The sequence below is a fragment of the Lactuca saligna genome, chromosome 6 (genome assembly GCF_052625555.1).
Source record: "Lactuca saligna cultivar CGN05327 chromosome 6, ASM5262555v1, whole genome shotgun sequence".
Classification (NCBI taxonomy): Eukaryota; Viridiplantae; Streptophyta; class Magnoliopsida; order Asterales; family Asteraceae; genus Lactuca; species Lactuca saligna.
The window spans coordinates 162,470,513-162,486,664 of NC_136422.1; the positions used below are offsets into that span (position 1 = coordinate 162,470,513).

General features: G+C 36.2%; 1 protein-coding gene across 4 annotated transcripts; it reads left to right on the forward strand.

Annotated features, from left to right (window-relative positions):
- The first annotated feature begins 742 nt into the window (after nucleotides 1–742).
- LOC145000098 (Transducin/WD40 repeat-like superfamily protein) lies at nucleotides 743–5,841 on the forward strand. 4 transcript variants are annotated; one of them, XM_078959247.1, is made up of 10 exons: nucleotides 743–931; nucleotides 1,855–2,019; nucleotides 2,111–2,278; nucleotides 2,404–2,490; nucleotides 3,714–3,848; nucleotides 3,954–4,064; nucleotides 4,158–4,249; nucleotides 4,325–4,430; nucleotides 5,013–5,099; nucleotides 5,212–5,841. In XM_078959247.1, the coding sequence occupies exons 2-10, from the start codon at nucleotides 1,861–1,863 to the stop codon at nucleotides 5,623–5,625; spliced, it is 1,359 nt and encodes a 452-aa protein (XP_078815373.1). In that variant the 5' UTR covers nucleotides 743–931; nucleotides 1,855–1,860; the 3' UTR covers nucleotides 5,626–5,841. The 4 variants fall into 4 exon arrangements, with proteins under 4 accessions (XP_078815373.1, XP_078815374.1, XP_078815375.1 ...); XM_078959248.1 differs by having other exon boundaries at nucleotides 1,870–2,019; XM_078959249.1 differs by lacking the exons at nucleotides 743–931; nucleotides 1,855–2,019; nucleotides 2,111–2,278 and adding an exon at nucleotides 2,796–2,941.
- The last annotated feature ends 10,311 nt before the right edge of the window (nucleotides 5,842–16,152 follow it).

Consider the following 16,152-nt stretch of genomic DNA (forward strand, 5'->3'; position numbering starts at 1 on the left):
TGAAACAAATGAATGAATGATTTTGGTTTATTTAAAATGAAAGTTTTACTAGTATTTTTGGGACGTTACAAGCTGCATAACTATACCACCATTTAAGCTTCTCTTACATGTCATACTGTCAACTAAGCTTTGTAACTAGGCAACCGATTCAATTCGATCAACATGACATAATTAATACTTCCTCTATTCCAAAATTATTGTCTACGTTTGACTTTGTAAATCTCTTTTGTTCAACTTTGATCTTAAATAATTTATTTTTTGTTATATAATTTTTTATGCAAGATATATAAATAGATTGCTTTTTTAAATGTATTTTCATTTTTATAAATTTTATCAAAACTTATATAATACAAATAAAGTTATTTATGTTCAAAGTTGACATAAAAAGACTTCAAAAGTCAACCATGAACAATAATTTTGAAACGAAAATAGTAATAATTTGAAATTTGAAAACTAATTGTGCAAAGAAAGAAATAGCTTAATGATTCCGAAACAAAATCAAAATTTTGTTTTGCATTAGTGTAATTTTCTTGAAGTTAAAAATGTATTTAAGTAAAATCAACGTATCTAAAAAATATTAAAGTAAACCCAAAAAGGACGGGTGATGACTAATGAACTTCTATGTAGGGTCAAGTCACGAGCCTCAGTCGTAAGTCGACGTCCAGGGGCCCACAGTCCCACACCTTCACCCGAACCTCCTTCTATAAGTATGGCCCACTCGGCACTATACAAACTCCATTTTGCTAAATCCTCAGTTTTCTCTCTTCCATTCCAGACTCTTCTCTCCATCTATTTCACTTACATTTGTTCATTCTGGTCTCCGATCGGACTTTTCCATCAATCTAAAGCCGGATTTTTTAACCTCCGGTGGCTGATCTCACCCTATCTTACCAGGAAGATCTCCAGTTTGACGTAGTTCATCGTATTTTAGGTATTCTTTTCTTTTGCAGTAATTTCTTTTGTTGTTTGTAGCCTAACGCGAAGGCTTTAGCCTGTTCATAATCTGTGTGGTTTAAAACTGAATATTAGTAGTGAATTTAGGCTGTCGTGTGCTTTTTTGCTTTTGCTTTTGATTTTGCCTTTGTTGATTTCATTTCCTTATGTTCGTTGACAGATCCTCCAGTTTTGAGTTTTGATTAGCTCGTAGACTTTTTAGACTTTTTTTTAGTAAATCTTATTTATGCTTTGATTAGAAGTAAAATTTGTTGTCGTCAAAGCATAAGTTGATTCATGTAGCTTGTTCGTCATATATGTGTCTGGGAACTGAATTATGATCGTGAATTTGGCGTTACGTATCGTGTTAGCTCTTTTTTGCTTTAATTTTATCAGTTTTGTTGGCCGATTGGTTTTTAATTACATTGGTGAAGTGAATGCGTATTTTTCTGTTCATCTATGTTTGTCTTGTCGTATATGATTATTATATTTCATCGACACCGGCGATGATCAATGCATGCAAAGTTGTACGTCATGCCTTGCGAGTTGTACATTATGCATTGCAAGTTGTACGTTATGCATGAGAGGTCGTACTTTGCTATATAGGGATTAATTCAGGCGACTGGAATCCTAATACATTCTGATTATACCGTTTTGGCTATTTTCTCTAAGCTTCTGAATCCTATCGACGTTATTCCCCATTTAATATATGTATTTGATAAGGGTTTGTCTGCCTTCGTAAAAATTTCAATAAATCATATCAACTCTGAAGCTGAAAATTGGTCTTCTAAACTTTATAAATCAAATCATACCTCTTCTTCTTTCTTTCCTTCCACTAAATACCCTTTTGTTAAGAGGATTTTACCCTTTTCTTGTGCAAAAGGGGAACAAATTTTGTTTAAATAGACCTAATATTTGTAGGACAATATGGCGCAGTTTCAGAACCAAGAACTTGAGTATATGATTGACGATGAATATTATGATATGACCGATTTTGAGCACAACCACAACAACAACAACAATCACCTGCAAAAAAGTCGTGCCGAAGATTCAATGGACTCAGATTTCGAGGACGATTTTGACCAGGTATAACATATGCTTTCAGTAAACATAATGTAGAATAATTTCTTGAAATTCTTGATCTTCATTTACAGTTGAGGTTTTTTTGATTTATCAGAACAAGTCAAAAACAGATACATCAGCTGAAGAAGCTAGAAACGGGAAAGATATACAAGGGATTCCATGGGAGAGGCTCAATTTTACAAGAGACAAGTACAGAGAAACAAGATTAAAGCAATACAAAAACTATGAGAACATTCCACACTCTCGTGAACATTTAGAAAAGGTATGTTCAAATGTTCAATTACTCTTTTAAGCACTTCTTTTGTTGGCTTTTAATGAGTCCCCTTTTGCCATTGCTGTTTTTATAACTTCTAATTCTTGTATTCCTTCCTGTTATATAATTTACAGGTGTGCAAGAAAGTAGACAAAAGTCAGACTCTTTACGATTTTCAGTTCAATACAAGGCTTGTGAAGCCAACAGTCGTTCATTTTCAGGTATACAACTTCACTCCTGGTTTAATCTTACTTCTATTTATATGTCTGTATATCGAAGTAGTATCTGTGTGGAAGTTTTATCATTCATTTATTCTATGAACTAGAGTCACATTATGCACAGACTTTCTGTTTCTAGCTTTCCATAGTGAGCTGCATATGGTATTTAGTTGTGGAGTTTTTGTTATAATACTGATAGAATAGAAAAGAGGTTGCTTGATATGAATAATATGATATGAGACTTGGTTTTAATGTATAGGCTCAATTGAGCCTGAGTCTTGTATTCACTAAAAATCCTTTTTGTGCAGATTAAAATAAGTGCATTGGCATTGTTATATGATGAGAGTTTTAAATAAGATGTGCAATCCTGAAATTGTGCAAAAGTTGGTTCTTAATCCCAACAGCTGACCTTATCATTCTTATGCTATGTTGTGGACATGGAAGCATTGGGGAGGTATATATATATATATATATATGTATGTATATATAAATTGGCATTATGTTTGTACTTTGAATGTTGAGTTTAATTAATAATTAATTCTACATTCTGCTAACAAACATTTGGATGCAGATGTGGGCCCCATGGGTCTTATATTTGTGTTAAACGTGTAATTGCTAAAAGAACACAAAAGACTTGAATACCCTTATCATTGAAAAAAGCCAGAACCTATTCTAGTTGTGTTAAGTATAGGCTTTTGTTTTCATATAGGGTTGTTTTAGTTTTATAATAGGCTCCTATTTTTACTGTTTTTTTTTTTTAAATAATAATAATAATACATGTTGTGGGACCCAGTATCAGTTTTATATTTCAGCCATAGAAGCAGGGTGCCATTTAAATCAAGCAGCATGTGGATAAAGAAGCTCTTCATATGGTATGACAGGGTCACATTCTAACATTTATGAAAAAAATTGTCTCATGCAGACATTTTTTTTTCACTTAACCCGTTTAACTGCTTAGCTGGCAACCTGGACCCACTTTTACATATTCTTATATTTAGTTTAATTAATTGCTTCCCATGTTTCTTATTAGTTATTACTTATTAATACATTGCTATTTAATTTTCCTTGTGCTACATATGTATCAATTCCATGCGTTAGATGATTCTTTATATGATGTTTATAGCCCAAAAACACATTCACTGCTTTGTAAATTGCTTATGAGTAAGATGAGTGAATTTACCATTTTGCCCAGGGGTTAAATTCTTATTTTTTGTTGATTCTTTCAGCTGAGGAATCTTTTATGGGCAACCTCAAAGCATGATCTCTACCTTATGCAAAACTACTCAGTCATGCATTGGTCTTCACTTCTCAAGAGGGGCAAAGAAGTAATTAATGTCGCTATGCCTGTATTGCCTACTTTGGTATGTAATTATATGTCTAAATTCTAAGTCTAACCATTATACCATTTTATCAAATCTCATTCTTGAAATTTCACTCATCAACTCTATTCATATGTCAAATTACAGAAATACCCCGGGTCCTTTTCTCGTTCACTGTCGCGAGTCCAGGTCAGCACAATGGCTGTCAGGGATGACTTGATAGTCGCTGGTGGTTTTCATGGTGAATTAATCTGCAAGGTATACTTTTAAAAATCCATATATTTTATAATTTAAATTAAATCTATAAATTTTAATCAATGTTTGTCTCTATGTGTAAATAAATAAAAATAGTATCTCAACAAACCCGGAGTCTCATTCGCCACAAAAATCGCAGACGATGAAAATGCCATAACTAACTCGGTTGACATATCTTACAGTTCAAGGTCAGTTTGACTTTGACCAAATATAACAGTACAGAACAAAACAGAACAGAGCTGAACAGGTTACTTTATGTGCAGTGGGTCCACAAGAGTCATGACTGCCAACAATGATGCACTCATACGTGTTTTTGATGCAAAAAGTTTTACTTGTACGGATAGCTTCAAGTTTCCATGGTCTGTTAATGTGAGTAAAGATAATATATCAAGTTTTCCTTTTTTATTAATTAAAATATTGAATAAGTTTCATTTTTGGTCCCCATGTGTAAAAAGTTTTCTTTTGCAAATTTGGTTCTTATTTAGGCCTTTCTAAGGTTATGTTTGACGCACTAGTTGATAGTTGAAAAGCTAGTTGGTAAAAAATAACGTTTGGTAAAACTAACTGAAAAGGTAGCTGAAATATATAAAATTACATAAAAGGACATGTAAGAGTATGTGTTTCTATAATTAATTAAGAGGTGTATTTGTAAAATTTTAAAAAAGCTCCTAAAAAGCTAGTCTAAGTAGCTTTTCAAAAAGCTAGCTTATAAGCTACTTTTTGGCTTATCAAACAAAAAAGCTTGAAAAATAAGCTAAGCTTATCAGCTAGCTGTGGCGCGCCAAACATAGCCTAAGTGAAATGCCTTTGTCGTTGGGATGAAAATTACCATAAATGTTACTAGAATCTCGAATAAGAACCAAAATTGTAAAAATCAGCTTTACTCAGGGACCAAAAATGTAATTTACTCGTCAAATATTATTATTCTCATGGTTAATGATATATTTGTAGGACACGTCCGTGAGCCCCGATGGTAAATTATTAGCCGTCCTCGGGGACAGCACCGAATGCTTACTAGCCGATGCCCATTCAGGAAAAGTAAGTTTTACTTTCTAATTAAAAACACCAGTTCTCTCATATTCTTACAGCAACCCCTGAGCTGATCCACACAGATACAGATAAAGATAAAATTTGATTTGATGATATGTAGGAAATTGGGAAAATGAAAGGGCATTTAGACTACTCATTTGCGTCTGCATGGCATCCAAACGGACAAATTGTGGCAACGGGTAACCAAGACACGACTTGTAGGCTATGGGATGTGAGGAATTTGTGTAAGTCTTTGATGGTGTTTAAGGGAAGAATGGGTGCGATTAGGGGGATTAGGTTTAGTGGAGATGGTAGGTTCATGGCTATGGCTGAACCCGCGGACTTTGTTCACGTATTTGATACCGAAAGTGGGTACGGGTCGGGTCAAGAGATTGATGTGTTTGGTGAAATTGGTGGGATTTCGTTTAGCCCAGATAGTGAGGCTTTGTTTGTTGGGATATCGGATCGGACTTATGGGAGTGTTTTGGAGTTTAATCGGAGGCATGGGAATCAGTATTTGGAGTCAATGTTTTAGTCAAAAAAACGTGGTTATGTCGCTATGTGTTGTGTGGTGCCTTGAACAAACGCTCGATATATATTGTTTGCTGAAGCGGGTTGAGGCCCAATGTGTTTGTAAGCTCTGGTGTGATTGGTAGTTTTTGCTTGGTTGCGGTGTACATAATTGGAGTCGTTATATGTTTGTGAATTTTGGACCATGGAAAACTTAAATATTAGAAGTTTGTTTCTCTCACTTGAATTAATATTGCAGTGAAGAGCACATGTCGCTTGAAACACTGGTAAAATGAGCACGGTATATCAAAATGGCTTTACTTTTCCACTTCCTTATAAAGAAAATAAATTCACTAGTAAGAAAAAAAGATGGTGGTGCTAGTTCATAATTTTTTATGTAGTGAAGCTAGGCTGATGAGTTTGTGGCATGTGTATAAAAAAAGTTTCGAACGATACAAAAAATATAATTATCCTGAAAAGTCAATTATCATAAGACGGTCGAATATATTATTTTTAATATTAATAGATTAAGTTAAATTTCCATAAAATAATTTATCCATGTTTTCTAATGTTTTGGGCAACTCTCATGGAACATTTAGGTGATCTCGCTCTCCAACTTTGTCGTCTATCTGAGCAACAAGTACTCATGGGTCAGCCGCTCTATTTCCACCGAAGGAACATACTCATTACGAAACATCTTAGTAAATTGTTCCAATGTCACTACGGCATGCTCAGTGGTTGAGTAACATGTGGTCACAAACTTCTACCAGTCCTTCGTTCCCAAGTGAAGAAGGTTCAATGCAAATCGAACATTCAGATCCTCCGAACATGAACATGTATACAAGTAACCCTCAACATCAGAAATCTATCTCATAGCAGCAATTGGTTCCTTGGTCCCATTAAACTTTGGGGACTACATGTTTTCGAATATCTGGTACTGCATTGAATCGCCCCCATACGGTCTCACAGTGACAACAACTGCGGTGGCTACGACAGTAGCAACCTCAGTGATAGCGGCATAATGCCTGTCGAACTGCTTGATCAATGGGTATTATTAGACCCAAACATCTCTAGGATCTCCTCCCTCATCGATGAGACCACCTCAACGACAATGATCCTATGAATCTTGTCATCTTTGGAACCCGGTCTCTTCGGATCGCTAGATCCTGAACCTCGAGTAATCACCACCATACTGAAACACGTGAATAAACAGGTCGAAATCAGGTCATAACATACACACACATTATACACAACTCTTACTAACTTCTTTGTAGTCTCAGGACTCTTCTTAAATCACATATAGATTTCGTCGCCCATACTACCTTCCACACCTATCCATATTTAACTTAGATTTCCTCCTAAAACACCAAATTACTAAGCTACTCCACACTATGTGCATTAACATAAATATCTATATGCTCTATAGAGCCACATCTAACTCCTAGGTACTCGTCCTAGGTTCCCTTGACCACCTCTTACACTGCTAGAGGTCTCCACTAACCTTGCTAACTGCTCTGCCTATACGAGTCATACACAATCTTGTTGGATAAGGTGTCTAAGTCCATAACTATTTCTGGTAAATACTTGACCCGACCCGGTATGGTCCATTTGGGTTGCATGGTACCATGCAATTGGATAAACTAAATGAGAGAAATAACACATATGATTTATTAATATATTATAAGTTCTAATATATTTATAATATTATTTAATTAGTTTTGATCAAGAATTAATTAAGTGATCAAAAGAATAACTAATTAAATATATTGGTAGATTATGTAAATCTTCCATATCTTATATAGTGGGCTAAAAGGCTCAATGGATTATCAAGTTGGGTTCCACCTATAGGATGCTCCATGGGGTTGACCCATGGATTGAGAAATGAAGAGTCATGTTACATTAGGATTTTACCTAATGCAACACACTATATAAGGACCATGTCTCTCCCCAAAATCGGCTACACTAGAGAATCAAGAGGGCTTGGCCGATTTTGAGTGTTAGAGTATTCTCTTAAGTTTATACTTTGCATTTGGTGTTGTGTGAAGCATTTGAGGCATCAAACTTGAGGTGCTAGGCTCACAAGGTTTCAAGGAACACTTACAACAACAAGGTATGTAGTTCTATCTATTATTCAAGTTAAAATTGTTACCCATGTATGCTAGATAGGATCATAGTCTTGGAAATCAACTTTGCATGATAATTAGAGAAACATAGATCCAAGGTTATTAGGGTTGCATGTACACTTAAGAAGTGTTAGAATGCTCAAAACCCAACAGTGGTATCAGAGCCTAGGTTTGTTTGTTTGTTATTTGTGCTAAATAGTTGAAAAAAGTCGATATTTTTGCAATCTGACTGATGAACTCATCGAGTCTATGGGGGGACTCGCCGAGTTCATGTGAATCTTCAACCTACTCGCCGAGTAGGTTCATGCATTCGGCGAGTAGGAGCCTCAGATTGTAGTTTTTTGACTTTAGTTGCTGGAAATGGACTAGAAACATTACCCTAAAGAGTTTTGGTACTTGAAAACCTGTTTTAGATGGTGTAATGTCTTTGCTAATCCATTTACAACAACAAGTTATCAAAATTACAAAGTTTTAAATGTAATTTTTGATTCATGAAAGTGTTCATATTCATGTTCTTGATCTTATGATGTTTAGATGATCATAGAAATTATTTGTAACCTATGTGGTAGATTAATTCATGATCATTATGTGTTTTAATGGAGTCCATAGCTTGTCCTCAAGTTATGGAAAACCAAAAGTCACTTTGTTTAAAAATCATTAAAAGAACACATGGGTTATAAAAATGAAGAGCCTTCATTTTTAATACCCTAATAAACTCATAAGTTACAAGAAATGAAAAGTTTTGAAAGTTTACAAAACTTGCCATCAAGTTTTGGAACAAGTAAAGTCTTGATTAAAACTTTAGTTCCAACCCTTAGAATTTTAAAAGTTAAAATTCAACCCTTATACTTATAATATTATAAGTTAATAATATATATATATATATATATATATATATATATATATATATATATATATATATATATATATATATATATATATATATATATATATATATATATATATATATATATAAGGTTAAAGTCGTCTTACCGCTAGTACGCCTCATTCACGAATCCGGTTTATAAGTTGGGTATAAGGTTGTTGCCTATGAAATGACAACTTAATGGGTGTCCACTCTCACCCACCGCTTGCTTGACTGGTGGAGGGTCGTTAGCCGAACGATTAAGACAATGACTTATAAATTCTCATTAAAAGTATGATGAATATTATAAAGTAACTAAATGTTTTATTAAATTCCCAATCTTAGTTACTTTAGGAAAAATGTGAATAAGGTGCTAATCCATGAAATTACACTTTACACTTTCTCTAAGTCGTTAGTGGAGCGTGTGTGGTTAACCGGCACACTAACTTGGACTTAACAAGGTAGGTAAAGGGTGACTTAATATTTATCATAGTATCGATGGAGTGTGTGTGGTTAACCGGCACATCGATTGAGGGGTAATTTATTAAGGGTACCAAGTAATTTGCATGGTTACTTCACACCTCGTTTTGTGATCCTCAGCATCTCAGTCACAAAACTTGGAGGGCACACTCGATATTGAAACATGCATTTGAAAAGTTCATTGAATCTCAAAAGAATCTAGGAGTTTCTAAGAACCAAATTAAATATTTTTAATATTTTGACTTTGGTGGAAATTGGTGAATCGTCATTCACCTACGTTTCAAATATGTTATTACTTAGATTAAGACATACCTCTTCTAAGTATAATATATTGTGATTGGGTCCTAGCCTTAATACTACATTTGGGTGTTTTATTAAGGACTATCTCTATTTCTAAACTAAACTTTTCTTCTTTTCAGATGTTTGCAAACACTGCTGCTTCTGGCTCTAATCCTAATGACTCCTTTTCTCTTATGAACTTGTGTGGGAAAGTCACTTTTGATGGATCCAACTTTAACGAATGGATCAGAAACATCTGAATGATTACCCGCTATGAGGACAAAGAATATGTCCTCGATAAGGAGCTTAAGGAGATTGATGAGACAGTTGCTACTCCTCAAGAGATCGCTGACTTTAGGGCACATGAAAGGGATGCCACCAAGGTGGCATGCATCATGATGGCCACTATGACAGCCGATCTCCAAAGTCCTACGAGGACTACTACCCTTTTGAAATGCACCAAGATTTGATGGAAAGATACCATCAAAGTGCACGAAAAGAGAGGTATGAAATCATCTCCTCCATGATAACAACCCGAATGAAGGATGGAGAACCCATCACGGGCCACATGCAGAAAATGAAAAAATTTGTGGACCGCTTGCTGAAGCTTAATGTGAACTTCCCCGAGGAGCTAGCAATAGATATTATTTTGCACTCCTTACCTTCATGTTATAATCAATTCCGCATGACATACCACATGAACAAGGAAGAGGTCACTCTCAGCAAACTTCAAGGACTCTTAAAGATCACGGAAAGTGGTCTTAAGGGTAAGGCGGTTGTTACTACTCCTACTCCTACCAACTCCGCCCCTGTCTTGGCAATCGGGAAAGGACGAGGGAAGAAGAGAAAGAGTTCTTCGAAGGGTACCAAGGTTAGGACCCTTGATGGCTCTTCTTCAAGTGGAACTAAGAAAGGTTTCATCACTACTTCTTCTGACCCAAAAGAGGCTGAATGCTTCTATTTCCATGAAAAGGCACATTGGAAGCGGAACTGCCCAAAGTACCAGCAAGATGTGAAGGATGGGAAAGTTAAACCCAACCATGCAGGTATTTACACTATCTTATCTAATAACTCACCCCATTATACTCATGGGTTCTTGATACCGGTTATGGTATTCATATGTATTCTGATTTGTAGGGACTAAGAAGAAGTGAGAATGTGGAGCAAGGAAGGATAAACTTGATCATGGGAAACACGAAAGCTTCACCTGTCACCAAGATTAGAGTTTATACTTTATCGCTAAGTAGTGGGTTTAAATTAGATTTGAATAAATGTTGTTATTCTCCAGAAATGGCAAGAAATATTATTTCCTTTCATGCATTGTATAAACAAGGTTTCACCTTTTCATTTGATAATGAAGTTGGTTCGATTAATGCTTTCTTTAATAATGTTCTTTATTTTAAAGCAGTACCTTGTGATGACGTGTATGAAACTATATCTGTGGTTGATAACTTAGGAAATAATGTATTGTGTGTTGATTATGTTAATAATAATAACTTAGATAAAGCATCACTATGGCATTGTCGTCTTGGACATATAAGCAAGAAACGCATAGGCCAACTCCAAAAGGATGGAGTATTGGAGTCATTTGACCTAAAGTCTGATGATAGTTGCGAATCATGCTTACTTGGAAAAATGACAAAGTCACCCTTCACAGGTTCTTGTGAGAGGGGTGAAGGTTTGTTGGACCTTGTACACACGGATGTGTGTGGACCATTCAAACATGCCACAAGGGATGCTAATCGTTATTATTTGACTTTTACTAATGATTACAATAGATATGGATATGTCTACTTAATCAAGCATAAGTCAGAGACTTTCGAAAGGTTTAAGGAATTTAAACAAGAAGTCGAGAATCAATTGGGCAGGAACATTAAGATGCTTCGATCTGATCGAGGTGGTGAGTATCTTAGTTCAGAGTTCCTCGACTATCTTAGGGAATGTGGGATTGTCTCACAATTGACACCTCCCAGGACACCGCAGTTGAATGGTGTGGCTGAGAGGCGTAATCGAACCTTGTTGGATATGGTTCGTTCCATGATGAGTCGAGCTTCGCTACCAATCTCATTCTGGGGGTATGCCTTAGAGACTGCCGCCCATATTCTTAATCTAGTCCATACAAAGAAAGTTGCCAAAACTCCTCACGAGATGTGGACTGGTAAAGTACCTAAACTAGACCACATCAAGATTTGGGGTTGCGAGGCTTTTGTGAGGCGCGAGTCTCATGATAAGCTAGAACCCCGAAGCGAGAGATGTATTTTCATCGGCTACCTACAAAGATCCTTTGGTTACCTCTTCTACAGACCTAGTGATAATGTGGTCTTTGTAGCAAGAAGAGGAGTCTTTCGAGAGAGAGAATTTATAAGCCAAAGAGACAGTGGGAGGCAAATTGACCTTGAAGAACTTCAAGAGTCAAGTGGTGAAGGAACTTCAAACCCTAGCCCTCAACTTGAGGAGGAAACTCCTGTTGAGCCAATTGATGAATCTGTACCTCTGAGGAGTTCCACGAGAGTTAGGAATGCACCTGAGCATTACTATGGTTTCCATATTACTGCAGAAGGTAAGACACTTATTAGTGATAAGACACTAGTAGGTCTGGATGAACCTAACAGCTACATGGAAGCCATGGTAGGCCCTGAGTCTGTTAAATGGAAAGAGGCTATGGATAGCGAGATACAATCCATGTATGACAATTAAGTTTGGAACTTGGCTAAGAATGTACCATGTCATAAGACTGTAGGGTGCAAATGGATCTTCAAGAAGAAGACCAACATGGATGGTAATGTACACACTTATAAAGCTCAACTGGTTGCAAAGGGCTTCTCTCAAATTCCTGGAGTGGATTATGATGAGACTTTTTCTCCAATAGCCAAGATTAAGTCTATTAGGGTTATGTTAGCCATAGCTGCATTTCATGACTATGAAATTTGGCAAATGGATGTCAAAACCGCTTTCCTTAATGGAAAGTTGACTGAAGATGTTTACATGAGTCAGCCAGGAGGTTTTGTCAGCAACGAGTACGCTAATAGAGTGTGTAATCTTGAGAAATCCATTTATGGATTAAAGCAAGCACCTCGCAGATGGAATCTTTGCTTTGATGAAAAGGTCAAGGAATTTGGCTTTTCTAGGAGTGAAGATGAATCTTGTGTTTCTGTCAAGGCTAGTGGGAGTATAATTAGCTTTTTGGTATTTTATGTGGATGACATACTACTCATAAGAAATGACATCCCAGCTCTGCAGGAAGTTAAGTCCTGGCTTGGGAAGTGTTTTCTCTATGAAGGACCTAGGAGAAGCTGCCTATATTCTAGGGATAAGGATTTTGAGAAACCGGAGTAAAAGACTAATTGGACTTAGTCAAAGTACATACTTGGACAAGGTGTTGAAGAGATTTAGCATGCAGAACTCCAAGAAAGGAGAGTTACCCATCTAGAGTAACGTCAGATTGAGTAAGACACAAAACCCAAGTACCGAGGCTGAGATAGCAGAAATGAGTCAAGTACCTTATGCTTCAGCAGTAGGATCGATCATGTATGCTATGACGTATACTCGACCTGATGTAGCCTTTGCCTTGAGCATGGTTAGCAGGTATCAGGGGAACCCTGGCAAGCCTCATTGGACTGTGGTAAAGAATATCCTCAAGTACCTACGGAGGACTAAGGACTGGGTCCTTACCCTCGGTGGGAGTGATGACTTGAGAGTTGTAGGGTATAGTGATGCTAGCTTCCAAACTGATAGGGATAATTTCCGCTCTCAGTCGGGTTGGGTCTTTACCTTAAACGGAGGAGCAATCACTTGGAAGAGTTCCAAGCAGGAGACAGTGGCTGATTCAACTTGTGAGTCATAGTATATAGCAGCGAGCGAGGCAGCAAAGGCGGCAATATGGCTAAAGAACTTCATTGGAGACCTTGGAGTTGTACCAGCTATAAAGGATCCCATAGAAATTTTATGTGATAGTGAAAGTGTTGTTGCCTTAGCCAAGGAACCAAGGGATCACGGGAGATCCAGACACATCGACATAAAATATCATTTTATTAGACATCGCATAGAAGAAGGAATCCTCATGGCAAAGAGGGTATCATCGGATGAGAACCCAACATATCTCCTCACGAAGGGACTGAGTAGGGTTAAGCATCTCCAGCATGCTCGGAGCATAAGGCTGAAGGATGATATAAGTTTTAGTAGTTAGATAAATTATGAAATTTGTAAAGTGTAATTGACAATTGATGATGAATAAAAGTTGTGTTTATTTATGAGTAAAGTGTTACTATATTTTGTCAATCGTTTACTATAATTTCTTTTGCATGTTTTGACTTCCAGAATAGTATGTTGTGGTTTCACATATTATTCAAACTTTCCACAGTCAGTCATATGTTGGAAGTAGATATGAAGTAAGACTGTCATGAAGTTGGTTGTAGGTGTCAGGATATAAGACAACACTTCATGAGTGCTCATAAGTTCTGAGTATTGGAATCAACCCACACTCACTAGAATCACTTCATGGAATTTTATCTCAAGTGATCGTGAGACGGTAATATCATATAAGTCTTCAAACCTAGAGATATGATTTGTTACTTACGAGTTGGTTATGCATTGATTGTACGAAAACGCATTGGTAACTCGATGTTATAAAACGTGCTTTTGTGTGTAATTCAATGAGTGGTAGAACAAACATATGAGTCGAAGTTTATCTGTTCCTTCTTAGATTAGAAGCTGATATCTGGGCCCCTCGATTATTTTGTTTTGACCTATGTACTGGGCCCGGTCCGAACTAAGTTGATGTGTTCAATTAAGTTCTTTGTCAAACAAATCGGAAATCGGGAAACAAACTGCTGGACAATAAGTAAGACATTGTTCCATGTATTTTTCCGGCTGATATCTAGAACAAAGGATTATATGATCACTTATTTTAAATGGCGTATCAACATCTTCTCAGTTCCGAGAGACCTTGAAAGAGCTACGATTGCCGATCGGTTCCTGAAGTATTGCAGTTATAGTTATTAGACTTATCCAAGTGGGAGACTGTTGGATAAGGTGTCTAAGTCCATAACTATTTCTGGTAAATACTTGACCCAACCTGGCATGGTCCATTTGGGTTGCACGTCACCATGCAATTGGATAAACTAAATGAGAGAAATAACACATATGGTTTATTAATATATTATAAGTTCTGATATATTAATAATATTATTTAATTAGTTTTGATCAAGAATTAATTTAGAATTAATTAAGTGATCAAAAGAATAACTAATTAAATATATGGGTAGATTATGCAAATCATCCATATCTTATATAGTGGGCTAAAAGGCTCCATGGATTATCAAGTTGGGTTCCACCCATAGGATGCTCCATGGGGTTGACCCATGGATTGAGAAATGAAGAGTCATGTTACATTAGGATTTTACCTAATGCAACACACTATATAAGGACCATGTCTCTCCCCAAAATCGGCTACACTAGAGAAACAAGAGGGCTTGGCCGATTTTGAGTGTGTTAGAGTATTCTCTCAAGTTTATAGTTTGCATTTGGTGTTGTGTGAAGCATTTGAGGTATCACACTTAAGGTGCTAGGCTCACAAGGTTTCAAGGAACACTTACAACAACAAGTTATGTAGTTCTATATATTATTCAAGTTAAAATTGTTCCCCATGTATGCTAGATAGGATCATAGCCTTGGAAATCAACTTTGCATGATAATTAGACAAACATAGATCCAAGGTTATTAGGGTTGCATGTACACTTAGGAAGTGTTAGAATGCTCAAAACCCAACAAATCTATGATCCAATAGACGGTCGAATAAATGATTCTATCCCAAATCCACAACCAGACAAGGAACAATAAATAAGGCTAAACCAGACATTCTAGGGCTATAAAATCCTAATTATGTTCAACTATATAGTATAAACATATCAACTAACAGTATTAACTTCAACTTCTAGCATAACATCACAAGCATTCCCCTAGGCTACAAGGCATTAGGAAAATCAGGCAACTCTATCATGCAAATCATGTTAGGGTCCTTAGCCTATCAACTAACATGCATTTCTAACAGCTCTTATAGCAGAAACTCAATTAAAGCATATAAGACAAGTATCGATATTTTAGGAAATCATTTTTCGAGCTCCGACTTACTTTACACTTTGCATCCTCCCCTTCCTTCCTCGAAATTAATATTTTTTTCGAAAAATTTTTATGAAAATTTCTTAGATCCTTAGTTTGAGTATGGAATTAACCAATCGTTCATCCAAATCCCTTAAACCAGGGCTTTAGTACCAAATTGTAATGTCCCAAAAATGCCAACCAAAATTTTCATTTTTAAGTTAAATAAAAACATTTTTCTAGAAAAACCAAGTCAAGATACAAACATTCCAAAATCATAGTATCACAAAAAAATGCAGAATCATGAAAGCTGCCAAAAAGAGTGTACAGTTAAGCCTTTGCTTTTCCATGATCATCTAAAGTACTTGAAACACATTTAAATCCACAACTATAAGCACAGAGCTTAGTTAGTTCCCCCAAAATCTCACATACAACACAACATAATAAACAACTATGGGTTATCAGCAACTCTAGAACTACCAACAGTCTTGAGGTCTATCAGCAGTCCTATGGGCTCACATCAACCCTATGGGTTATCAAAAACCATGTGGACTATCAGCAGTCCTGGAGTTATCAACAACTCAATAATCACACATAACAATAATCGAAAAATAATACTCAACTAGTATAGCTTACACACCACTATGACATGGGTAATATAGTGAGAAGTCTCACCTTGCATTCATTAGGCTAACACAACGACTCTCTA